This window comes from Ipomoea nil, unplaced genomic scaffold (assembly GCF_001879475.1).
Source record: "Ipomoea nil cultivar Tokyo-kokei standard unplaced genomic scaffold, Asagao_1.1 scaffold2845, whole genome shotgun sequence".
Taxonomy (NCBI): Eukaryota; Viridiplantae; Streptophyta; class Magnoliopsida; order Solanales; family Convolvulaceae; genus Ipomoea; species Ipomoea nil.
In genome coordinates, this window is record NW_017619273.1 from 8,774,214 (window position 1) to 8,801,815 (window position 27,602).

General features: G+C 35.2%; 1 protein-coding gene and 1 long non-coding RNA gene across 2 annotated transcripts in view; one reads left to right on the forward strand and one right to left on the reverse strand.

Annotated features, from left to right (window-relative positions):
- Positions 1-8,193: 8,193 nt before the first annotated feature.
- Positions 8,194-9,615, reverse strand: LOC109159942. Its single transcript, XM_019308055.1, has one exon. It carries the CDS (start codon positions 9,613-9,615, stop codon positions 8,194-8,196), a length of 1,422 nt encoding a protein of 473 aa, XP_019163600.1.
- Positions 9,616-19,097: 9,482 nt separating this feature from the next.
- Positions 19,098-27,602, forward strand: part of LOC109160027 — a 15,358-nt gene continuing 6,853 nt past the window's right edge. The window contains exons 1-2 of the long non-coding RNA XR_002050672.1: positions 19,098-19,182; positions 21,595-21,600. This is a non-coding gene — a long non-coding RNA (uncharacterized LOC109160027). The remainder of the gene's footprint in view (positions 19,183-21,594; positions 21,601-27,602) is intronic.

Here is a 27,602-nt window from a genome sequence, read left to right on the forward strand (position 1 = left end):
GCAGGCATGAAAGATGGGATGTGTACACATATATGTAGCACCTAGATTATCACACCACAACTTAGGAATACGAATACCTGGCATTTGATCTCACACAATAGCGAAGTAATCCATATCATGCACTTCAGCACACACATCTGCTAATGCTTTGTATTCTGTCTCAGTAGAAGATCTAGCAACAGTTCTTTATTTCTTGCAAACCCAAAACACAAAATTTGACCCAAGAAGAACAACATAACCACTAGTAGACTTATGATCTTCAAGACAGTCAGCCCAATCAGAATAAAAAAAAAAAGCATGTAGATCTTTTGACACTGATTTTTCGTATATGTAAGCCAAACGAAAGAGCTCCTTTAACATACCTCAGAACCCTTTTAAGTTGTTCCCATTGTGAAACTGTAGAAGCATGCATATGTTGGCACAGTTGATTGAAAGCAAAGGAAAGATCAGGCTGTGTTATTGTCAAATACTACAATGCCCCAACCAGACTTGTGTACTGTGTAGGATCATCATATAAATCTGCACTAAATGGAACATATTTCGAAACAGGAATAGGAGTAGATAGAGGCTTGCATTATGTCATCCCAACACATTTTAAGATGTCATTCATATATCTTTGTTGAGCGAGTAAAATGCCATCATCACATTTGACAGTTTCAATACAAAGGAAAACACTAGGTTCACCAAGATCTCTAATTCTGAAAGTACTAGATATTTTAGATAGTAAATGATTCACAAGGTTCTGATCACTCCCCATCACAAGTATATCATTCACATACACCAAAAGATACACGTGAGCAGAATCCTATGAATAATAAAACAATAAAATGTCTGTTTTTTATGCTTGGAACCTAACGGATAGTAAACATGTGTGAGACGATTAAGCCAAGCTCTGGGAGTCTGTTTTAATCCATACAGAGACTGTTTTAACAAGCAAACATGATTAGGAAGTTGAGCATCAATGTAACCAGGGGGTTGTTTCATGTATACAGTTTCAGACAGATTACTATCCAGAAAAGCATTATGGACATCAAGCTGCCTAATAACCAAACCAGAGGATAAAGCCAAAGATAGTAAAAGCCTGATAGTAGTGGGTTTTACCACCAGACTAAATGTGTCAAAGAAATCTTGCCCTAGAGCCTAATTAAACCCTAACCTGGCCTTGTGCCTCTCAAATTCTCAATAGTACCATCAGCCTTTCATTTTGTGTGAAAGAGCCATTAACAACCAATAACATTCATATCATTCGTAGAGGGAACAAGACACCAAGTTTGATTTTGAAGAAGAGCATTAAAGTCCTGATCCATTGTCTCACGCTACTCAGGATACTTAACTACATGTGTGTAGCAAGTTGGCTCAATAGGACCTGGGAAGTTAGAACCGTAGGAAGAACCTGAGACCAAGTCCGGGTATCCATGGCATGCGTTCAGACGTTGGGTCGTGTTACATTTCACGTGGATGAGCTGCAACAGCCACCGGTACAGATGGAGCAGTCCGTACTATTTTTGCTAGAACCGAGGGAAACACTGACCTACAGTACGGACTCTGCCCACGGGTCACTTCTGGTGGTTGGGGCTGCCTGCAAGGAAGGTTTAATAACAAAAGGAAAAACTCCTTCATCAAATTTGGCATGCCTGCACACATAAATCTTGTTAATCTGTAAGTCCTTGCACCTAAACCCCCTAAAAGAGTCCGGATAGCCTAAGAAAACACAACGGGAAGACCTGTATGACATTTTATGACGATTGTATGGCCGTAAATGAGGGTAACACAGGCAACCATAGACACAAAGAAAAGAATAGGGAATTCTATTGATTAAATACACATCAATCTCAAAAGCAAAATCCCAAAATTTAGATGGAACAGACACATGAGCCATGAGTGCTAACCGGTTTCAACAATGTGCATGTGTTTTCTTTCAACACGACCATTCTGTTCATGAGTATATGCATAGGACTATTTGTGAAGAATTCCTAATTAAATAGATTGTGAGTGCAGTGTTTTTGTATTCTGCACCTAGATCAGACTGAATGAATTTCATTTTGCGATTAAAGAATCGCTCAATAGGAGTACGAAACTTATCAAAAATTGCATAGAGGTCAGATTTTAATTTCATTGGAAGTACCAAGTGTAACGAGAGTTATCATCAACAAAAATAACAAAGTAACGATAGCCATTTGTGGATATATGTGTATATTAAATCAAGAATATTAGAACTAGACAACTCAACATGTGGCAAGGGGAAACGAGAAGATTTACCAAATTGACACGCATTGCACAAACTAGAATTACAATGAATATTATTATTGACCCACTAACCGAACAAGATTGAAGAATACGACTAAGAACACGATGATGAGGATGACCTAGACGATTGTGTCATACTGATGTAGTGGCACGAGCTGAAAGGAAAGCGGAAGGTGGGGGATTCGAGACTAGTAGAGTGTAAAGCCACCCAGAGCTATTGCCCCATAGAAGAATTTCCTTGGAGTTGATATCCTTCACAACAAAAAAGATGGGTGAAACTCAAAGAACACGTTGTTATCTAACACAAATTTTTTAAGCAGATAATAAAGATGTAGAGAGACTAAGAACATGAAGAACATCAGACAATTGGAATGACCTAGAAGAGGAATTAAAGGATGCATGACCAACACGACTAATTGATAAACCCATACCTTCACCAACACGCAACGTGTCATTGCCATTGTACTCCTCAGAGGTAGAAAGGGCAGCTATGTCTGGAGTAACATGATTGGTTGCCCCCGTGTCTGGGAACCACGTATGATTGGTATCTAAGGGGGATCCTGATAAACCATGTGAGGATCACTGGCATACCTATTGTAACAAGTAATCGTAGTGTGTCCAAGAATCTCACATATTTGACACTTGGGCTGCCAATTATCGTTCCGGCCACCATGCCCTCGTTAGCCAGCATCGCGGTTCTGGCCGCTGCTATTCTACTCGGAGTTGCGACCGCCGCTACCACGCGACTGGCCTCCTCGTCGCTGCTGCCCGCCTCCACGTTGAGCCGCAAAGGCCGCCGGTGAAGAACCACCTTGGAGTTTGACCGGCTATCCACGAACATTGAGAGAGGACGTCAACCCACGAAACATAGACCGTAACCCCTTGAAGACATAAAGATTTTGTCCTTCAAGGGATATTGGTCTACTGCCGTGAGCAAGGTCCTCGACCAAAACCCGTGCCCCTCCAATATAGTCCGCAACCGAGGAATCGCCTTGATGAAGCGATTGAAGCTGGTTGAGAAGGTTCAAAGACCTAGCCCGGGAAGAAGACGCAAGGGAGTTAACAATGGTCTCCCATGCTGCCTTGCTGGTGCAATGACTGATCACCAATGACAAAACCTCCTCCGAAAAAGAAGACATAATCAAGGAAAGGAGCGCCTGATCCTGACGAGCCCATGCATGATACGCCGGATTCGGCTGCGCTGGTGTGCCGTCGTCGCTAGCAGGGAGGAATGCGGGCGGACATGGATTCGTCCCATCAACGAAACCCATCAAGTCATGATCGCGAAGAAAAGGAACAACCTGAGCTTGCCAAAACAGTAAGTTCTTATATGTCAGTTTAATACTGATAAAGTGGTGGGCAATGGACAAAGAACTCACGGTCAGTTCTGAAGAATTAACAGATCCGTGGGAAGAAATCCTACCTAGCTGATACCAGATGAGAACAGATAGAATTCTATTGAATGAACTTAGTTATAAAGATACAAACTAAGGGAATATATACAAGAGAGAATCACATGGAAACTAAGATAAAAAATTATAATCTAACTTAAATACATATAGTCCTATTAAGGAGACGCATTAAAAATATTATATATAAAATATAAATGCATAATTCAAATATCGATTTAAAATTTTAATTGAAGCAGAACTCATCTTTTAATTCAAAGCGCGGTGCAACTCTGTAACTTGTCCTGGTTAGCTGGAATTGAAGAAGACCTGCTGATGTTGACTCTATTGGCTATTTTGTTGGCAATGAGCTCTAGATACATCGCATTGCATGCTTTTCTTTTATTATTCGTTTCAAATACTTGAATATAATAGTATTGTTTTTAAATTCTTTTTATATAATATCGAGCTCATATATATTTGTTATTTGTAAGACTAATTTAAATTCAACTTAAAACATGTATAACGAGTTTGATCCAAAATAATAATAATATTCTTTTTCAGTATGTATAATAGTTTCCTTCTTTTTTAAAATGAAATTAACATTTAATTTTTTATTAAAATGGTGAAAACTTTATTATTTCTCAAGAATGAAGATTACAAGATAGAATAAAAGAATAACAGGCAAGTTCAATGAATATTACAAGATAAGAACACATTCTTAACAATTGTATTAATCAACTAAACAAACACCTTAATTACCTTATGATACTTTACAAAGAAAATTTAAAAATTCAACAATTATATTGTGGAGCACTGATAAATTTATTTATTTTATATGGAATTTTTATTTTTAATGTATTAAAGTTTCATTTTTAAATAGTATACCAAAAAAATAAACCTTCACAAAAAATGAATATTCAATGTACTAAAAATGATCCTTATATTTAATGGTTTATGGTATAATGATTGAGTAAAAACAAGTAAGATCTAGCCAAAGAAAATAACAGCTCAATGGACCCAAACAGAATATAGGATATGACCCACAAAACCAGGATATATATATATATATATATATATATATATATATATATATATATATAAGGAAAATACTATATGTACTCCTATTTTCTACTCTTAATTTTTACTCTCACACTTAAAATTTTGATGTAGACACAGTTACAGAGGTATCAGATTTTAGGAGGGAAAGCTCTGTACAAATTGATGCATAGAGAAGAATAAAGGGAAACTGTTTTATCTGCTTTACAAAGATGGTGAAGACCAGTATATATACAGTGTTAGCTCTCAGAAAGTAAAGTGGCGGTAATAGTGGTTATAACCGTTTTGGTGAAAGTTCAAGACTACCCTTGCTTAAGTGTTGGCTTGTCCAGTTTGCCCTTCTTTTTTCTTCTCCAATACCCCTCGTAAGCTGGAGGATACATATTTTGTGTTCCCAGCTTAGACTTGAATCGATGAAAGGGAGCAGCTGAAAGCGGTTTTGTGAATCCATCAGCCAATTGATTTTCTGAGGTAGCCGGCATGAGTTTGATCAAACTTTGGCTGAGCTTTTCTCTAACAACATGACAATCAATGTCAATGTGTTTGGTGCGCTCGTGGAAGACGTGATTCTCTGCGATTGCCACTGCAGACCTGTTATCACAGAATATTGTGGCTGGTTTGAGTGTGGGAACATTCAAGTCTCGAAGTAAAAAGGTTAGCCACTGAATTTCACAGACGGTTGATGCAAGAGCACGATACTCTGCTTCAGAACTCGACCGAGAAACCGTAGCTTGCTTCTTAGCTCGCTATGATATGAGAGATGAGCCAGGGAAAATACAATATCCAGTCACTGATTTTCGGGTTTCGGAGCATGCTGCCCAATCCGAGTCTGAAAAAGCTTTGAGCTGTAGGTATGAATCTGTGGCATATAATAACCCTTGCCCTGGTGACGCCTTGATGTATCTCAATACCCTGTGTGCGGCAGCTAAATGTATGTTGGTGGGAGAATTTACATATTGACTCAATTGTTGTACTGCAAAAGCAATGTCTGGGCAAGTGGTAGTGAGATATAGTAATCTTCCTATCAACCATTTGTACATGCTAGCATCTGGAAGATGAGTTCCTTCATTGAGAAGTAGTTTGGTGCCTTGGACCATGGGTGTGCTTTCTGGTTTGCTATCAAGAAAACCGGCTTCCTTTATAATCTCCAGGGCATATTTTCGTTGGCACAAGCTTACTCCAGTTCTCTCTTTGTGAGCCTCGATTCTCAAGAAGTAACCCAAAGGTCCTAAGTCCTTGATTTTGAAGGCAGTGTCCAACATATTTTTGAGACTTTGGATGAGTTCCATACTTGCACTAGCAACCAATATGTCGTCAACATAAACTAACAGTGCTATGAAGCTATGAATACTGTCACCTTTCGTGAATAAAGAGGGGTCAACAACGGATTGTTTGAATCCATCATGAATTAGCGCAGAGCTGAGCTTGGCATTCCACTGCCGACTTGATTACTTCAATCCATATAGGGATCTTAATAATTTGCACACTTGATTTGGCTTCTCACACTCAAAACTGGGAGGTAAGACCATATAAACTTCCTCATTGAGGTCTCCATGAAGAAAAGCGTTGTTTATATCCAATTGATGGATTTTCCAAGAGTTTGATACAGACACACTAATGAAGGTGCGAATTGTGGTCAGCCTAGCCACTGGGGAGAAAGTTTCAAGGTAATCAATACCAAGCTGTTGTGTGTATCCTTTTGCAATGAGTCTCGCCTTGCACCTTTCAATTGTGTCGTCTGCTTTTAGCTTCACCTTGTATACCCACTTGTAGCCAATAGGTACCTTTCCTGCAGGTAAATCAGTGAGCTCCCATGTGATGTTTTCTTGGAGAGCAAGAATCTTAACATTCATAGCCTTTTTCCAACAGTCGTGTTGCACTGCTTGTTTGTAAGTTCATGGCTTAGTGAATGAAGTTACAGCCATGGAGAATATTTTGTGTGGTTCTCCAAGATTATCATAACCAATCACCTTTGATAAACTGTGAGGAGATGTTTTATTTTGCATGACATTGTCACAGTAATATCCATCTAATCAGCTAGATGGTTGACGTTGCCTATTAGATATTCTAAGTTGCAGCATAGGATCAAGTAGTTGTTGGATAGGAGCACTAGGATTGTTATCATTTCCTCCAGTATTGTTGCAAGAGTGAGGTTCTGTTGTGTCCACAGTTTCTTCATCAATATCATGGCTGAAGTGGTGAGTGGAATTCGAAGGTGACATCCCAGCATCATTATCATCATTTGTATAAGGCATGTATGCATGCAAAGGTGGTGGTTCTGCCTGCATCTGAGGTTCATTATCCACAGCCATTTGAGAGCTATAGTTCTCACAATCTGTTGTGGGAATGTTAGGCAAAGAAGGGGGCACAACTTGTGAATCTGCTTCCGCTGATTGAACCATAGGGAATTTATCTTCTTAAAAAATGACATCACGAGATATGAATATAGAGTTATCAAGAAGATCATATAAGAGGTACCCTTTTACTCCTGTCGGGATTCCAATGAAAATGCATCTTCTACTCCGGGGTGCCATCTTGTGACGGGAAGGAGAGATGATAGCTGCATAGCACAGACAGCCAAAGGTTTTGAGGTTAGTGATGTCTAGACTTTTGCCATATAAATTCTAATGAGGACTTGATCACCCAATAGTGGCTGAGGGAAGTCTATTTATGAGATAGGCAGCATGAATAACACATTGCCCCCAAAACTGGAGAGGGAGATTAGCTTGAAATCTGAGAGCACGAGCCACTGCTAGTATATGTTGATGTTTACGTTCCACTATGGCGTTTTGCTGAGGTGTGTGTATGCAGGACTTCTGGTGGATCATGCCATTATTGTTAAAGAAAACATCCATCTTGAATTCAAGACCGTTATCACTTCGCAGTACCTTAATAGCCATCCCAAATTGAGTGAGCACCATTTTATGAAAATTCCTTATGCATTCTCTTGTCTCAACCTTGCTCTTCATTAGTCGCAACCATGTATATCTGGAGTGCTCATCAACAATGGTTAAAAAATACCTTTCCCCACCCAATGATTTCACTTGAAAGGGACCCCAGATGTCCATATGAACAAGATCAAAGCAGGCTGTTGATACGGAATTGCTTAAAGGAAAGGGAGATCTTCTATGCTTAGCAAGATGACAGATATGACAAACCAGATTCTTTGTATTAGAAACAGAGATATTTTCAATGAGATGCATCTTATTTACAGGGAAATGCCCCAATCGTTGATGCCACAATTCAACACTATTACACTGTATATGAAAGATACTACAATTATTAGTGCTAATCTTCGGAGGATTATTCAGCAGGTAGAGTCCGTTTTGTTCCTTAGCAAAGCCAATCATTCTCCCATGGTCCTTCCGAAGAAGACACTAACCATATTCAAACAATAAAGAGTGAGGAGAGTTTTGTAATAATCTGTTAACCGAGATGATATTGAATTTGAATGAAGGGATATGTAGGGCATCCTTCAACCAAATACCATTATCCAACCTTACACTGCCAATTCAACAGCAACATAACTCTCATTAGGTAGATTTACCTTTGCTCCATTCACAGAGTGGTATTTATCAAAGAAACCAAGAGAGCACACTATGTGATCTGTGGCACCCGAGTCAATAATCCAAGCATATGAACTTAATGCAACAGAATTAACATTCAAGTGTTTAATATACTTGCCTTCATTGCCTGGGGCTTCTGGACTAAATCTTGGAACAAGGGTTGCTGCTGCAGTAGAAGTTGGTTGGTTCTGCATCATCATACTTTGAAGAAGAGATATGAGACTTCGAATCTGCTCAGAATTAGAGTTGTTTTTAGAATTTGTACCAACTGCTGCAACCTGTTGTTTGTTTCTAGACTTGAAGCCTGGCACCCATCCCGGTGGGTAGCCATGCTTCTTGTAACATTTCTCAATAGTATGCCCCGTCATACCGCAGAAAGTACACTTAGCATTGTTCTTGTTACCACCTTGTGAGTTCATCATCCTTTTCCCATTAGAGAAATTCATAGCAGCATACATCTCTTCTCTGGTGTTTTGTTCGTTTTGAGTAGCATTGACCTGCATCATTTCTGGATTTGTCATAGACATATTTTTGATAGTTAGTTGTCTTTCAAACTTTTCAAACATCACAAAAACCTTATGCATATCAGGTAAAGGATCTAAGAGTAGCACTCCGGACTTCAAAGTGTTGTAGTCCTCAATTAACCCCTGGAGGAATCTAATAATTTGATCGATTTCTCGATCCCGTCTGATTTCGTCTAGGAGATCACAAGAACACCGCGGATCACATTTGCAAATTGGGAGTGGTCTTAGTGCGTTCATCTCTTCCCAGAGAGTGCGGCACTTCGTATAATAGTCATTAACGCTCATATGTCCCTGCTTCAAGTTAGAAATGTCATTCTGTAGGAAGGAGATTCTATGAGCATCATGTTGAGAAAAACATCTCTTAAGATCGTTCCAGATGTCCTTGGCTCTGTCCATGTGCATAACGCTCTGCGCGATTGAAGAGATGACAGACTTGAGGATCCAGGAGCACACAATCAGGTTACACCTCCTCCAGGCAGCGTATTGCGGATGAGACCTCTTCGGTGGTGCTAGGGTTCCGTCAATCAATCCCCATTTGTTTTTTACCTCTATGGCCACCTGCATGGAGATCTGCCATGAAGCATAATTTGCGCTTCCAGACAACGGAGGACTCACCAACACAGCATTTGGATTCTCGTTGACGTTGAGGTATAGCGGATTTTCCAGATCGTCCATGTTCCTCTGTGGAACATAACTTCTCTGTTGATTAGCTTCGGAAGGTCCTTGTGTCACGTTCTGGTTGATCGGAGATGCCGGATGAACTCCTTGACTGGATTCACTGGAGCCGGTAAGCGCGACGGCATAACTGCCATACCAGAGCTCTGATACCATATAAGATTTTAGGAGGGAAAGCTCTGTACGAATTGATGCATAGAGAAGAATAAAGGGAAACTGTTTTATCAGCTTTACAAAGATGGTGAAGGCCAGTATATATACAGTGTTAGCTCTCAGAAAGTAAAGTGGCGGTAATAGTGGTTATAACCGTTTTGGTGAAAGTTCAAGACTACCCTTGCTTAAGTGTTGGCTTGTCCAGTTTGCCCTTCTTGTTTCTTCTCCAATAAGAGGCCTACATGAAGAAAATAGCCTATCAGTGCCGCCACATTATGGAGTAAATTTGAGGAAGTAAGATTTTGGAGTATTTGTAATAGAACTCTATATAGAAATCCTAATTGACAATCTTCAATTCCTTTGTTGCCATCATTCTGAGCTACTATATGATGTTGTGACCCATCACTATGCTTGTCAATCATTATATATATCGTGGATCATGTTCCACATTGAAAGGTATATGACTAACGTACATGTTAGAATTTACCATACTAAAAAAATAAACTATTTTTAGTGTACTTTAAGTTCATTTTAAAGATTCATTTTTTAAATCAAGGATAGGAAACCCATGTGTCAAGAAGTTAGTACCCGTCAATAACTCTACGTGGCCTGGCCGCTCCTAACGGTCTTCCATCAATGCTTGCGCAACACAATCAAGAGGTCCACATAGGTCACTCCAGTGATAGTCTGTCTGGGCTAACATTCTCGCAAGAATGTATGTTACGTAGTTCTGCTTTTAGTAAATATGTTGTATCATTTTTAGTGTACAATAAGTTTGTCTTTAGTATACCAAATGAAATTATATTACATTTAAAAAGAACTTTAATTTCATTATGTTAAAAATAAACATTTATTAGTTATTTATTTGCCATATAAACCCTAACCCACCATATAATTTACCTAAGTTTACCTTTAGATCAAATTTGTCATGCAATATAATGGCTCATCTAGAAATAACTTTCTCCAAGAAATTACAGTCCACCATTGTCACCGATCTTTACCACCATGTAAAACCTAACTCACTCAAGAAGTTGATTGCTAGTTTTACTCAATATCCACTATTGAAAGTTGAAACCACTTTTCTTAATAAATTTTTGCCTAAAACAAACAAGCCATTAAGACAACCCAAAGGAAAGAAAAAACAAAAAAAAAAAAAAAAACAAAACAAAACAAAACAAAAAAAACAAAAGAGGGTATTACCCACAAAAGATAAAACTGTGTCTAATAAGAGAGGAATGCAATAAATAAACAAACAAACAAATAAATAAATAATAAAACCACCCTTAATTACCTCATGGTCATCTTTCTTGGTGGCCACCAAACGGACTACTTCGAAAATCAAGTTTTAAAAAGGGTTGGAGTAAGGATAACATAGAAAGCATTTCTCTCTATAGTTCTCGTCAGATCTTCTTTGTCTATGAACAAATTTTTTATACATATACTGATATACACGGTTAAAATTACATTGATGAGACTCACTGTTAAAATGAGTAATTTTTATTAGTGAGTACCATAAAAAGAATTTAAACAATAAAAATGACAACTTTCAGTCATCACTTTTCTTGATATGACATCATAAAAATGTTTGTAATGCCTTTTAAAAAAAATTGTACATTCACTTTCATCTTATCACATTAAAAAGATAATGTGAAAGTGATGTTGCCTTTTAGAAATATCTCCCATCACATATTAAATTACTTTTGAAAACATAATAAATGTGATTCGAACTTTATAGTTATCATCAATATATTCTTTCTCCAAAAAGTTAAATTCTCAAACACAATCACAGTAATTCAATATCTCAGACATAAGGCTATATGTCAGTGCACATAAGTAATTTGCACATTTTGAGCATAATTTCTACATTATTGCAGCTGTCGAATTTCAAACATTAACCTTTTTTTTCCTCAAATATTGCCAGGCCAAGCTATAAAATCAGTGAGTTAAGTTCGTGTGGACAACTTTATAGCTAGCTATTTTGTCGATAGTGTAGTTGTGAAATTTGAATTTATTACACAAGTTATTTTACTCAATTGAGGCTAAAAACTCAAAGATATTGTTTTTTTAAAAAAAATGAATAGATCATCATATCAAAACATTTTAATTTTATAAAAATAATTGTTATTTGTGATATATTTAACAAAAATGATGATTGAAATGGAGACATTTGATATGAAGATCTTTTAGCACATTAAAAATTAGATGAAAAGAGGTCATTTTAATTTAAGGTGTTAGGGAAAATCTTGTTTTTGAGATGGGCAAAATGCAGGAAAAACAAGAATTAATAATTTCAAGTGTGTATGATACCCACTTTTTAAAGTTTTTAATCATTTATTATATGAGCAATCTAGATCTGAGATAAAACTTGTGAAGTACATGAAACTAACCAATTTCTTGTATTGTAAGGAGATAATCTGACAAGAGCAAAAAATTGAAAGTTGTCTTTAAATTTTTTTTCTTGAACTTATACTGCAAACTAAAGCTCAAGAAAAAGACAATAAAGGTGATATTAACTTGACATAAAAAAATCTTTCGGGAAGTTTTTCTGAGTTTTATTTTCCTAACTCTTCAAGAGATTTGCTCTTTTGGGAAGATGGTCTAATTTTCCTTAAGACTTCTGCATACTCTCATAAGGGAAAACTTTTTAACTCTTCAGTTATATATTAAAATTCAAGCAACCTACTAATTAAGTACCAGATAACCAATCTTTTTGATTAATATAATAAAATTAATAAACATTTCTAAATCTAAAATATTATTTTAAACTGGACACCAAAATATTATTCAAAATTCAATAAACATGTCTGAAATCTTAAGACCCATTACTATATAATCTCCAATAATATAATATATTAGAGCATCTGTAGTTTAAAAAAAAATGTATGTATATATGTATTATATTATAATCAAGGGAAAATTAGGGCACTTTTCGTCATTAAGTTATAAGGTAATTATATATAAGATTCATCTCTAGTAGTTGGTTGTGCACACTTCTCATCCTTAAGCAATAACTGACAATGTAAATTTAGTCTTTTTTTTTAACAAAATATTAAGAACGAAATTTGCAACGTTAGTTATAACTTAGGGACGAGACGTGAACACGACCTGTTAAAAAAAAAAAAGATGAAATTTGTAATGTCAAGAAGTGAGTACGACCAATAAGTAGGGACAATTATATTCCTACAATACTTAGTTAATTACCCTATAACTTATGGACGAAAAACACAATTTATTAAAATAGACTACCAATTTTTAGTGCGATTAATCTCTTCATTGTGGTTTATAAATTATTACATAGGAACGGGATTTACTCAGGGACGGAGGCAAAGGGGGGGCAGCTGCCCCCCCTCACCCCACCCCCACCCCATATATAGTCTTTGTATGTATATATGTATATATAGTACAGGTTTTAGTATTAGTATAAAAAAAAAAAAAAAACTATACAATGTTAATAAGAAGTGAGTTAGATTAGGTGGTAGAGCACATATTTGATAATAGTGAGCTCAAGTGTTCAAAACTTGGTATCAACATAGTTTTACAATTCTTTTTACTCATTCCCCTATGACTTCTTTTTTAATATTTAATACACACACACATATATATAACATTCTTTTATATTAATAATAAGATGTGTAATTTATAATGTGTTTTCTATTCAAATTATTTTATCAAATTAATTATGTTTCATATTTTGTTATGAATATTTTTATAAAGTTTTGATGTGTTTTATTTTTCGTCCATATCCAACAATATTTACAATTATATTTCTTAGGTAATTTATTTATTTATTTTAAAATTATCTCTTTTGTTTTAATGTTTCGCCTTTACCGGAAAAATTTTCTGAATCCGTCTGTACTGTTTCGCCCCCCGCCCCCTCCCCCTCAACCGAATTTCTGACTCCGTCCCTGGATTTACCTAATGCACACTTTTATATAATGGTCGTGGATTTTCTTGTCGCCATAAAAAATTAGACTATTAATAATATAATTTTTGAATCAATATCATAGATCCACAGTAAACAAAATGAGGGGATATATTTCAATTCAACGAACGTATAAAAGATAATATCATATATATTTTTTAAAAGGTAATAGTTTGAAGAGAGAAAGGATGGTTGAGAGAGAACCCCTCAAATCTCTCCCCCATTATATTGTCATATACGGCCATGGGGAAGGTCTGTGGAGCTGATGAAGGGAGATCAGATTTCACGTTTTGTCACTTTATCTGATACGATTTTAGAAATGGGAGAAAAGGGGCCATCTCTTACTAATGCATGCTGGGATCCGGTGTATGGCCTTGTTTTCTTCGTTTGCTTTCTTTGTACTGTTTTAGTTTGACATGAAAGAGTTTGATAAAATCAATTAAAATAATAGGATTGGGCGAAAAAGAGCCTTTTATGCTATATATTTATATATACTAGTGTAAATTTAAATCTTTTTTTTTTTAATGTGGACAAAAGCTCATACAAAACCTTTCAAACTCTATTTTCTTAACTCAAATGGTACGCTATGGCCTATGAGAATTAGTTTCTTATTGACGCATAATACATTTTGTGCGTATAATATATCAAATTAAACCTCTTATTTAGGAGATCAACCCGAATTCATTTTAACCCAATTCAAATCAGAAGTGGACCCCACTAAAATTTATACAACAAAATGGCCATTTTAAATGTCATTTTAAGCTAATTTTTCAACAATCCTCCATATGAACAAAAATTGATTTCCAAGACTAGAAAAATGACACAATAGTGTTCAACGTACCATTCCTGCATAAGATAGGTATGTATTACCCTTTGAACCTTCCCTTGTGAAGATATATTCACTTTACTGCTTGGTTGCCAGGTAGAGTGCGATGTCATTGAACTGTACTACTCGGTGGTCGACTCGTCTTCCTACCTCTCAATAGTCGACCAACCTTCCCACCACTCGGTTGTCAACGGACCTTCCCACCACTCAGTGGTCGACTCGTCTTCTCACTACTCGGTAGTCGACGGATCGAACCTTCTCACCTCTCAGTGGTCGACTCGTTTTTCCACCACTCGGTGGTCGACTCGTCTTTCCACCACTCGGTGGTCGACGGACTTTCTCACCTCTCAATTGTCGACTCGTCTTCCCACCACTCGGTGGTCGACAGATCTCCCCACCTCTCAGCGGTCGACTCGTCTTCCCACCACTTGGTGGTCGACGGACCTTCCCACTTCTCAGTACATGGTTGACTCGTCTTCCCACCATTCGGTGGTCGACGAACCTTGGCTATTTATGCAAGAAAGCAATATATAGTTTTGATAGGTTACTTGGGCATTGGCTATTTTGTTTGGTCCCCATTATGCTATGTTCCAAACTGATTATACTATGAATTACCCCTAATGTCATATATGAGAATAATCAAGTTTGTGTTACACAAATGAGAAATTATATATTAGTTCTCAAAGTAAACCATTTGAGATTGAAAAGCATAGAAATTAAATTATGTTCATGATTAAGCACCTTATAGTGGTGCTTGAGGTTTAACACCTTTTTGGTGCTCATTAAAGCAAAGTATATATTTCTTAGTCACAAACTTTTGAGGTGTACTATTTTAGAATTGTGTTAATTCTAACTAGTATTTTCACCCGTGCGATGCACGGAATGGAATTGTTGTAATATATTAAGAATATTTAAATCGATATATAATTATTTAAGAGTTAATTTCACCAGAGGTCGTTTATCTTTCCTGACAATTTCAAATTTAATCCTAGACTATAGTTATTAATTATTACAATTTATTATATGTTACAACTCTTACGTTAATATTCTTACTATTATTATTAACACTTAATTACTTTTAGATATTATTATTACCACTTATATTATTATTATTATTATTATTATTATATTATTATTATTATTATTATTATTATTATTATTATTATTATTATTATTATTATTAGTTTCTTTTCAAGTACTGTTAGTATATAATGGTCGTGAGACACAATAATAATATAATCATAATTAAATATTCTTGTATTGTATTTCGGAGTTAATGCCATTTTTGGTCATAGACTTATTGAGGCAATGACACTTTTCATCCTCCATAATAAAAATTGCCACTTAGTAGACACTGTTATTGGTCGTTGGACAGTTTTGATCCTCCGTCAATGAAGTCGTTTGTTGACCGTGAATTAGAAGGGCTTTTCTGTCTTTTTATGTCTTATTCTTCTAATATTGTTTAGACCAGCGCTGCTGTGACTCCTGTGAGGCGAGATGGCGACACTTGGCGGCTAAGTAGTAACCGTCGGTAGTGAGTAGCAGCGAGGTTCTTCTCTGGCAAGTTGTGGGTACGGCGGCGAGCATACGAGGCAGTAACTCCTTCCGGCGACGGACCAGTAAGGCAGATCTGGCGGTGCAGCAACAGATTCGGCGAGGTTGGGGCCTTCACCGGTGGTTTTTGGTTCCGGCGAAGCAGAGAGGGCAACAGGTCGGCGAACCCTCCTATGGTAAATAGCAGTTGTAGTTGTAGATGGCGTGATGTAGAATTTGCACCTGTAAGTCCTCCCTTCCATATTGACCACAAATATCCTTCCCATCTCTCTCTGACCACAACTACTTGGTGCACAACCTCAAAAACTCTGTTATTCTACCTGAAATTCATTGAAGTTTCAAGCTGAAATTGTGGAATCCGCCGCTCCCCAAAAATCGCATTGTCTGAGGTGTTGGAATGGCCAGTGTTGACTTCCTGGCTGCTGTAGCTTCATTCCCCAACCCGGATGATAAAATTCGGAACACCAGCTTTGAGGTTCAAGGAGGTGGTAATACTGGTAATGCTTTGATAAAACCCGGATGATAAAATTCGTCTTGGTCTTAATCCAAGGATCATATCTAAGGTTGCTGATGACTCGCATGACAAAAGAATACTTGATGAGCTTGAAAGGGATGGTGTTGATACATCTTTTATGGTGGTGTCCAAAGGAGGAAACTCACCATTCACATATGTCATTGTTGACAACCAAAAAAAAAAAAAAAAACTCGCGCATGCATTTTCACTCCAGGATATCCACCCATGATATCTGAGGGTCTACATACCCAAATCAAAATTGTCTTCTGCGCTTGGAGTAAATATTGTCTACTTAGATGGAAGGCTGCATGAGACTGCTTTGATTGTAGTGCAAGAGGCAAAGAGTAGGGGCATACCTATTATAGTTGATGCAGAAAGGTTAAGGGAGGGGTTGGGTGATATTCCTGACTTTGCTAGTTATGTTGTATGCTCGACAAAATTTCCATAGGCATGGACTAACGCCCTTTCTATTCCAACTGCACTTGTTTCCATTATCTTGAGATTGATGTCAAATGTAAAATTCGTGATTGTTAGTTGGGTGAAGATGGTTTCTTAATGTTAGAAAGGACTGAAGCGGATAACCTCAGTTTGAAGAAATGGATGTAGCAGTGACCAATGGATGGAGAAATACAAGGATTAGAACATAAAAAGACAAAAAAAAAAAACCCTTTTAATTCACGGTCAACAAACGACGTCATTGACGGAGAATCAAAACTGTCCAACGATCAATAACAGTGGCTACTAAGTGGCAATTTTTATTATGGAGGATGAAAAGTGTCATTGCCCCAATAAGTGTAGGAACAAAAATGGCATTAACTCTTGTATTCCGTGAGTCACAATAATAATATAACAATAATTAAATATTGTTCAATTCTATATTCTTCTAGGATTTCTATTACCATCATTAATTATTCCCAAATTTACCATAATTAAATAATTTGACCAATTATAAAGAAAGATTATTAAATAATGCACGGGACAATTGTTTAATTAAAAACTTTAAAAATTCATTAATAAAACATAAGGTTCTCATAGTTTTTTCTTAGAAATTCTTTAATAAAGTAATTTTTTTTTAGAAATTGGTGGGCCAAACCGCCTACGGCAGTTTGCGGTGGATAGATGTCGAAAAAATACGAGATTTCAAAAAAACATTTGTCCAAAACGGACAACGGAGTCAAAAGTTATGCCTTGCCGAACTTTTGACACTTTACAACTTTAAAAAAAATAAATAAAAAATTAAAGGCCGGTTCAGCCGGCGAAGCAGCTGAGGAGGCCGATTCCGGCCTTCCTCGCTGCGGCCAGCGACACGATTTTTGCAACACTGATATATAAAATAGATATAGATTAGAATAGGAATAGTATTACACAATTTTATAATATTACAATAAAATTTTAACCCAGAATTATTGTAGAAATCAATATATTTTATTAGGAAGAGAGATTTCTTAGGAATTGGGCGGGAAGTTAAAATTTCAGGATTTTGTTTTTATATATAGTATAGATTCGTTTTTTTGAAATTAACTTCTATTATTTTCCATTTAATTTAATTTTATTATATAGATTTTTCTCTCTAGTGATAATCTGACATATTTATTCATTAAGTCCTTGCCTACATCCACTTTTAAGAAATATGTTGACAAAATTGGTATGTGCATGCTGTTAAATAATTCTTTATGCACTATAACTTAAATGCGGAAGCACAATTAACAATGATCGCATGTAAATCAAATCAATCAACTAAACAATGTTCATGATCATGGACTTTTAATTAAATAGGAAAGATAGGACTTACTTGGTTCCATTGAAGATGTAGTCTCTAAATTGAATGAATCAAGAATATAATGCTTCACCTCTCTGATCCGTATACCTTATTCACCTCCTGATGATACGGAGACTAGAAAACTTAGAGATTTGAAAACGTTTTAATCCCTAGAGTTTTCATGGGTATTTATAGATGTGATGAGAAACCCTCTTTCAAGAGGAATGGGGAACCTCCTTTAGGAATAGAAATCCTTTTAGGAATGTGACCTCCTTTAGGAATAGAAATCCCTTTAGGATTGTGAAACCCATAACCTTATCCATTATACATCTTTTAACCCTTATAAACTTAAATTTTAACAGAATGAGAGGCAGAGAATTTCACCAGTAATTCCGCATTTACACATCACTAATCATCAACGTGAGTACCTTATGGAATTACAACCTTTATTATATAAATCATTGTTAGGAAATAATTATTTCTAACAGTCTCCCACTGATTCATATGAGCATGACACCTTAATTATATGAATCAACGTTAGGAATAAATTATTTCTAACAATCTCCCACTTGATTCATATATGCGTGACTTTACAATTTTCAATCCTTAATTTGAGCTCACTTAATATGAAAATGTAATAGTCACCACCTTATCGAACTTTATTAACCAAATCATGGTGGTTACAGGCCTGACATAGCGTCCCGCTCCCTTCCATGTATCACAGTTAATAAGAATTCGAACCACAATAATAAGGTAAAATCCGAAAGTACCTTATTCCTTATATCTTAAACAAGACCATTGTTATCACTGTACTTCTGAATTAGGCATAAATAAGTGATCAACATCAACCATAACAAAATCAAAACCTGAATAGATATCTAAGAGTATCATCAACCTGATGTGCTATCAAACATAAATCCATACATGTATGGCAGAGTTAACCGTTATTCAAGGACTTTACCAGTATGCCCATCCTTCCAACATGGCCAATGAAGGTCATGGGCGCCAATCCCTTAGTCAACGGATCCGTGATCATAAGATCGGTGCCAATGTGCACTATTGATACTCTTTTGATTTTGTACCTTCTCCTTAACAGACAGAAATTTCAAATCCATGTGCTTGGCACCACTAGTATATCTGTCGTTCTTTCAGAAGAACATAGCTGCCGTATTATCACAATGAATCCTCAATGGTTTGGCTATAGTGTCGACAATGCCCAAACCATAAATGAAATTACGCAGCCATGATGATTGAATTGTAGCCTCAAAACATGCTACAAATTCTGCCTTTATAGTGGAAGTAGCAATGACAGGCTCCTTCACACTCATCCAAGATATTGCTCCATGAGCAAGTGGAAAATATATTCGAATGTGGATTTTTTGGGTATCCAAACATCCGACATAGTCTGAATCCGAATAACTTATAACCTCCAGGTTATTTGTTTCTTTTATAGTGAGCATGTGGTCCTTAGTGCCTTGTAAGTATCACATGACCCTCTTTGCAGATTTCCAGTTTATATCTTTCTAAAACTTTGTTAATGTGAGTCTTGTAGGATGAACCTAAAATCCCATGTGATCTATTACGGAATATTTCTTATTCCAATCACATATGAAGTCTCACCCATATCTTTCATTTCAAAGTTCTTAGAAAGATATTCCTTAACATCACGCAACATCCCTTTTATTATTAGCAGCAAGAAGAATGTCTTCAACATGTAATACTAGGATTACAAACTTGCTTCCATTAAACCTTTATGTGGATACACCGATCAACAGTGATCTCTACAAAACCAAATGACAATTTCAAGTACCATTGTCTAGAAGCATGTTTTAATCCATAGATCGGCATCTTCAATCTACATACCAGATTTTCCTTTCCTGTGGCCATGAAGCCTTGCGGCTAATCCATGTATATTTCCTCTTTTAATTTACCATTCAGAAAGGCAATTTTTAACAACCATTTGGTGAAGCTCAAGAACAGAATGAGCCACCAAAACCAAAATAATTCTCAAGGAGAATTATTATCCTGTATGGCTTGGTTAAATGAGACTAGATAATTATCAATGCTCAAGTCACTTTCATGCTCAAGTGCATAAACAATATAGTCATTAGGAATGACTGATCTTTTCTATCTAGTAGATCTCCTTAATGCCACTTCCTGCTGAGATTTCACTTGATCATCATCTTGAGTTTCAACCTCATCTTCATTTACAATAGCTTCCTCATGTGGAATTTGAGCATCTAGTTGCTGTTGTTCCAAAGTATTTCCATAAGGCTACACTGCATTGCAGCAATAGGAACAACAACAGGAAAAAAAGGATCACTTGATGAATCTGGAACCATCAATGACTCCTTAATCTCAACATTACGAGCTCCCACACTCCCACTGACTTCGCCATTTTAAATGAAGCGAGCATCACCAGACTCAACAATCATCGTACTTATGATTAGGACAATAAACATGTACCCTTTAGACCTTTCTGGATATCCAATGAAATAACCACTAATGGTTCTGGATTCCAATTTTTCATGTGGATTATATATCATCACTCCAGCTTGACAGCCCTAAATGTGAAGATGCCTCAAACTAGGTTTCCTTCTTGTCCATAGTTCATAAGGTGTTTTTTTAAAAAAACAACCTTACTAGGAACCCTATTGAGTAAGTATGCTGTTGTCTTTAATGCATATATCCACAATGAAACAAGCAATGTACAATTATTGACCTTACTCCTAACCATATCCCTTAGAGTACGATTTCACCTTTCTTCCACACCATTTTGATGTGGCATGCCTAGCATTGTGTATTATGCACAAATGCCCTTAGATTCGAGGAATTTCTTTAAATGGGTCGGGAATTTGCCCAACTTTTGATGTTTTCCCATAGTACTCATCACCTTTATATGATCTAATTGTCTTTGCCTTTCTATTTAACTGACTCTCAACTTCAAATATGAATGTCTCTAGGACATCTACAGACTGAGATCTTTCACGCAATAAATAGATGTAACAGTACCCAGAATGATCATCAATAAAGGTAATAAAGTATTTATCACCGCCCCAAGACGGAACATCAAAAAAGACCACAGATATCTGTATGTATTAAATCAAGTAATCATGAGCTTCTTGTGGCTGAGTGTACTGATACATGTCTGACTTGCTTTACCTTTATGCAATCGACATATGCACCATTCCAGTCAGTAAAATCCAATTGAGACAAAATTCCAACTTTAATAAGTCTCAATATCCTTTATTTGGATATATGACTAAGCCTTTTATGCCACAAGTCAGCTGAAGATTCTTTTAGTGCACTCCTTTTAACACAAACATCACATTAAACAAGGAATTAACAAAGTCATCATTAAGATTGAAACAGTATAGTGTATCCAACAAAACACCAGAAACATAAAGATTTTTGTTGATACGAACATTTGTCTACAATCTTAAAGTAAAACCCCAATGTTTCCAACCTAGCTGTTGAAACAAGATTTCTAGAACAATTTTGGAACATACAAACAATTCTCAAGATCAAGGCAAAAACCTGTATCCAGCTTAATTCTGTAAGTTCCAATACCTTCAATTCTAGCTTTCATCATGTTTCCCATGAAAAGACACTTTTCATTTTTCCTATGAGGTTGAAACATCAAAAATCAAAAATCTTGCTTAATATTATAAACATGTGTTGTAGCACCAGTGTCTAACCACCAAGTATTAGAAGGAACCTTAACAAGATTGGATTCAAAGCATACTGAAACTGAATGTATACTTTTATTTCCATCCAAGCTTTCCTCTTCAGGCATTCAGCCTTCTTGTGTCCAGGTTTGTTACAGAATAGCATTTATGCACTTTCTGAACATCACCTTGCCCCTTCATAGGATGCTTGCCCTTCTTTACTACTTTTAGACTTACTGCCACTATCACTGACATCAGAACTGTCACCGTTATAGCGTGATACAATAGTGTTCACTGCAAACATTTATCTCACATATCAATTGCTTTGAGTAACAAACCTTTATTCAGACTATAATTTATAGACCTTAAGTTTGCATTTAAATCCGCCTTTGGGTCAAATTTAAATACAATGTCAATTTACCGACATGCATCATTCACACATACTTGAATGAGACTATTCATCAAGTTTCAATTTAATATATAGGCCATCTTTGGACATGCACTACATATTAACAAAACAAGAATCATAATCTCCTAAATTGTCATTAATCACATGTCTGATCTACCTTTGGGCAACCGCTAGAACCATGTGTTAATGATCACAAATGTTTATCAATCCTTTAGTGTCATTCAACGATGCAAAATACTTGTGTACGATAAACATTTGTAAACATAAATAATCATTTAGCTATTTCCTTGAGTGGGCTACTTTGGTGACTAACACACTCGCCTTATGCTAATAATTTATTTATGTGAATAAACTTTAATTTATGTTGCAAACATAAACATAAATGATCATTTAGCTATTACCATGAGTGGGCCGCTTTGGCGACTAACGCACTCGCCTTATGCTAATAACTCATTTATGTAAGTAAACCTTGATTTATATATATGCTGTAAACATAAACATAAATAATGATTATTAGCTATTACCTTGAGTGGGCCGCTTTGGCAACACACTCGCTTTATGCTAATAATTCATTTATAAACATATATATAAACTAATAGTGTATATAACCTCCAACCACAATTGATCCCAAATGAGCCTATAATTTAAAGCAAGTCCTTAATGCCTTAAATAAACCAAACAGCTCAAATATAAACCCAAATTAAATGAGCCTAGAATTTAAAGCAAATCCATAATACTTTAAATAAATCAAATAGACTCAAATATAAACACAAATTGAATGAGCCTAAAATTTAAAGTGAGTCCATAATACTTTAAATAAACCAAATACGCTCAATTTAATTGGCCCAAACAAAATAAACCTTAATTTATATGTCGTTCTCTTATCACATATAATTCCTGATTTGATAGAGACAAACCATATAACATGTGAATCATATACCGTACGAACACAGTACAACTAACATATATATATTTCTTGATTCCATATGATTTAATTCCAAAAATATATACATTACATGATATACATACATCTGATGCTTGATTCCAAGAGAACAGTATGCACATTCATAAACAGAAACATGCGAATCAATTTGTTTTATACGAACAGTACAAACACTTGAGCATATATTTTGATGTTGGACGAAGGACACCAAATTGAGGATATTAATTAAGTCATACGCACTATCCCAAAAAACGAGAAACCCATAATTAAGCTATGTACACATCCATACAATAGCTCCATCATCAACGAACACAAACCATTCGACAGAGACAATCTTCAATCCCACAATTATTATAATTATAAATATATATAACAGTACGTACGTCAACAATCAAAGCGATTAACCCGTAATCAACTCAGAATAAAATCAAACCATATAATTAAAAATCTCCAAATATCATGAACCCTAATTTTAGTGATAAATCAATTTACAAGCAGGCTCTGATACCAAATGTTAAATAATCTTTTATGCGCTATAACTTAAATGTGGAAGCACAATTAACAATGATGGCATGTAAATCAAATCAATCAACTAAACAATGTTCATGATCATGGACTTTTAATTAAATAGGAAAGATAGGACTTACTTGGTTCCATTGAAGATGTAATCTCTAAATTGAATGAATCAAGAATATAATGCTTCACCTCTCTGATCCGTATACCTTATTCACCTCCTGATGATACGGAGACTAGAAAACTTAGAGATTTGAAAACGTTTTAATCCCTAGAGTTTTCCTGGGTATTTATAGATGTGATGAGAAACTCTCTTTCAAGAGGAATGGGGAACCTCCATTAGGAATAGAAATCCTTTTAGGAATGTGACCTCCTTTAGGAATAGAAATCTCTTTAGGATTGTGAAACCCATAAACTTATCCATTATACATCTTTTAACCCTTATAAACTTAAATTTTAACAGAATGAGAGGGAGGGAATTTCACCCAGTAATTCCGCCTTTACACATCACTAATCATCAACGTGAGTACCTTATGGAATCACAACCTTTATTATATAAATCATTGTTAGAAAATAATTATTTCTAACACATGCTTGCAAGGTTGTTGTCTTTCGGGGGAACGACAACATTTAGGCACATCTGTATTGACAGACTTTGAAAATCTGATAAGTGCCAAAGATGCTTACTTTTAAGGGTCATTTCGGGATTGTTTTATGCTTATATGGAGTCCTTTGTGGGTGATTTATGTGGAAAATGCTTTGAAATGTGATAATGTGTTGCAAAGCCCTATAATATGTACATTTTAGTGTTTTGAAGGATTCTTGAGTCTAAAGGATGTCATATGGGCTTGAATTGGAGGAACCAAGTTAGACTGCAAATGGAGAAATGCAGCAGAACCCCGATCACGATCATGGCACGGTCGTGGCGGGTGTGGCGAGAATTTTATGTGAAGAAGCCCAGGAGAATTTGATATAAAGATGAGAAAATTAGAGTGTTAGGTGGTTGGATCATTTTGTGTATCATTTACATTTCATTTTTAGCTCTCTAGCTATCTCAAGAACACTTTACATTCAAGAAGAATCTAGGTTGAAGGAGTCTTGACAACACTCTCAAACCTTGAGGCTTTTGGATTACTTTTGTAGATTGGATTCAATTTTGAATTTGGAGTGTTGTAATCTTTCTATTATCTCATTTCAATTTCATTCTTTGCTTCAATTCAATCTGCTATCATGAGTGGCTAGGCAATTCTAGGGATTGAATTGTGAATTCCATCATTGCAATATGCTAGTGTGGTATTGAATTGTTGATTTGGATTCCTTATACGGTAGAAGTTGACTCTCTCGCTCTAGCCACGTTGGTCTCTTCGCGCGAAGCGATGGTTCCATAGAAATTAAAGGCTGCCATCTCTTACATCCGATCCGCGCTAGCCCTTTGGGGTTCGAATATTAGACATATTTACAGGGAAGCTAATCGTGTAGCTGACGCTCTTGCAACAACTAGTCTAAATTGTAACTCATCGAGAATTTTTACCTCTCTGCATGCTTTGCCTACTCGGGCAAAGCTGGCCTTTTTGTTTGATCTCAGGGGTTTTGCCACGCGGCGGGCTATTCGTTGCCAAAAAAATCCAAATCAACAATTCAATACCACACTAGCATATTGCAATGATGGAATTCACAATTCAATCCCAAGAATTGCCTAGCCACTCATGATAGCAAATTGAATTGAAGCAAAGAATGAAATTGAAATGAGATAATAGAAAGATTACAACCCTCCAATTCAATGTGGGACAATGATTCTTTCAAAGCCTTTCCAACTCCATTCTCCAATATAAAAATTCTTTACATTCAAATTCATCAATTGATTATATTCGCTACATTGTCCCTACAATATCTTTATTAAAAAAAAATTATTCATTATCAATAAATTAATTAAGAGAAATAATTTCATTAGTTATATTGTCTTTATTTTTCTCCAATGTATGTAAAAATTATTTACATTCAAATTCACCAATTGATTATATTCACTACATTGTCTATTATCTTTTTTGTGCACTGTTTTTTAATTAAATATCAAAGTTATAATACAAAAAAATGTTATATATTTATTTACCAAGTATTTTATTAATACCGTGAAAAAATTTAAAAAATTTAAATTAATAAAGCCAATTATATTAACTACTTGAGGGATTTGTTGACAAAGAAAGTATTGATCAAATCACACAACAAATTGAAGTGAGAAACTACCTCGTAATGTCCTTGTTTGACAATCAGCGGATTATATCAACGGTTGGTAAAAAGATATTTGAAAAAATTAGCTGTTTAAATTAACATTTAAATGACCTAAGGGTAGTATTATAATAATGATAATAATAATAATAATAATAATAATAATAATAATAATAATAATAATATTATTATTATTATTATTATTATTATTATTATTATTATTATTATTATTTTAATAATAATTTTTTTTAAAATATAGATGTGTTTTGGGAAAATCATTCTCAAAAACGTTAAGTGAAAATATTGTAAATTTCAATGTTTGTATTTTCAGTGGTTTGGAACAAATTGTTGTTTCAAACTGTTAAATAACCAAAACACTTTCTTTAGCATTTTGATCTTTGGGTTACTTCATATTTACCAATCGTCCAATATCTTTGGGTTACATTATAATTAAAAATTTTAAATATTTACTACATCTAAATTCCTTAAATTAGGAATTTCTTTATCCATAATAATTTATTCAACAATAATGGTTGAACTAAATGAACACGGAGTAAAACACCTAAAGGATTGGTATCGTTGATTCATTCATTGATCTTGTATATATGTGCATTCATTAAATATATTAGAACCCTTTGCAACAAAAATACTTGGTTACTATTAAACAAAAGTTTAGTAACAATTATAATGAATCTCCTATATTACATTATATTCATATACTATGAATCATATATTTAAATAAACAAATTAGACATTAAATTACTTATGTTGAACTTCTCATATATAATCTTGCATTTATATACTTTCAAATATTTATTTAATTATAAATATTGGGTAGAAAAAATGACCGTCAAATTATTAAATCAAATGAATAGTTCAGATTGTTCATATTTAATGAGTGTTTATAAATCGCAAAATTACTAAATGAGTGTTTATAATGCGATTAAAATGATAAACATAAACCACTTTAATTATATCACTGTTTTTTTAAAGAAACTTTAATTATATTACTTTAATCACTCCTCTAAACACTGCACTTACCATTTGTAATTCTCTTATCATTAGTTTTAGGCAAAGTATTTTGCCCCTAATCTAATTCTTAATTCTTCAAACGCATAATTAAGTGCATTGAAAAGAATGAGGATAAGAAATCTCTTGTCCCACATATCACTTCTCCATCATTTGGTTACTTACAGCACTAACACAATAAATGATTTTTGAATTATGGTCTATAAAATTTATATATGGCGATACTAATTATTGATCTTCTTTAACTTAATTGCCTTCCCACCAACTCTGAACCGAAACTCAATTATTGTTTTGTAAGATACTTTTAGGTAGGAATAAATCAAGGGAAATTGCCATATTTGAAAAGTTCAGGGTGGGACATGAACAATTTGATATAGTTCATTTTTAAATTTTAGTTTGGTTTAGTTTCGGCTCGGATTTGGATATCAGTTCGGTTCGAAAACTCAAACATTCCGTACTTCTCTTCTTCTATTTTTTTTTTTAATGAAATACTCATGATTCTTTACAATGTAGTATATATTCTATACTATTTGAAACATTTTCTGCCCAAAGAATCTAAGCCCCACCATCGGAGTTGAAATCTATGACCATCCATTTGAAATGGTAACCGGAATGCCAACAGATTGC

Coding starts and splice junctions, on each gene's coding strand:
- LOC109159942 (XM_019308055.1), bottom strand. CDS start 9,615: ATGGTATCAGAGCTCTGGTATGGCAGTTATGCCGTCGCGCTTACCGGC.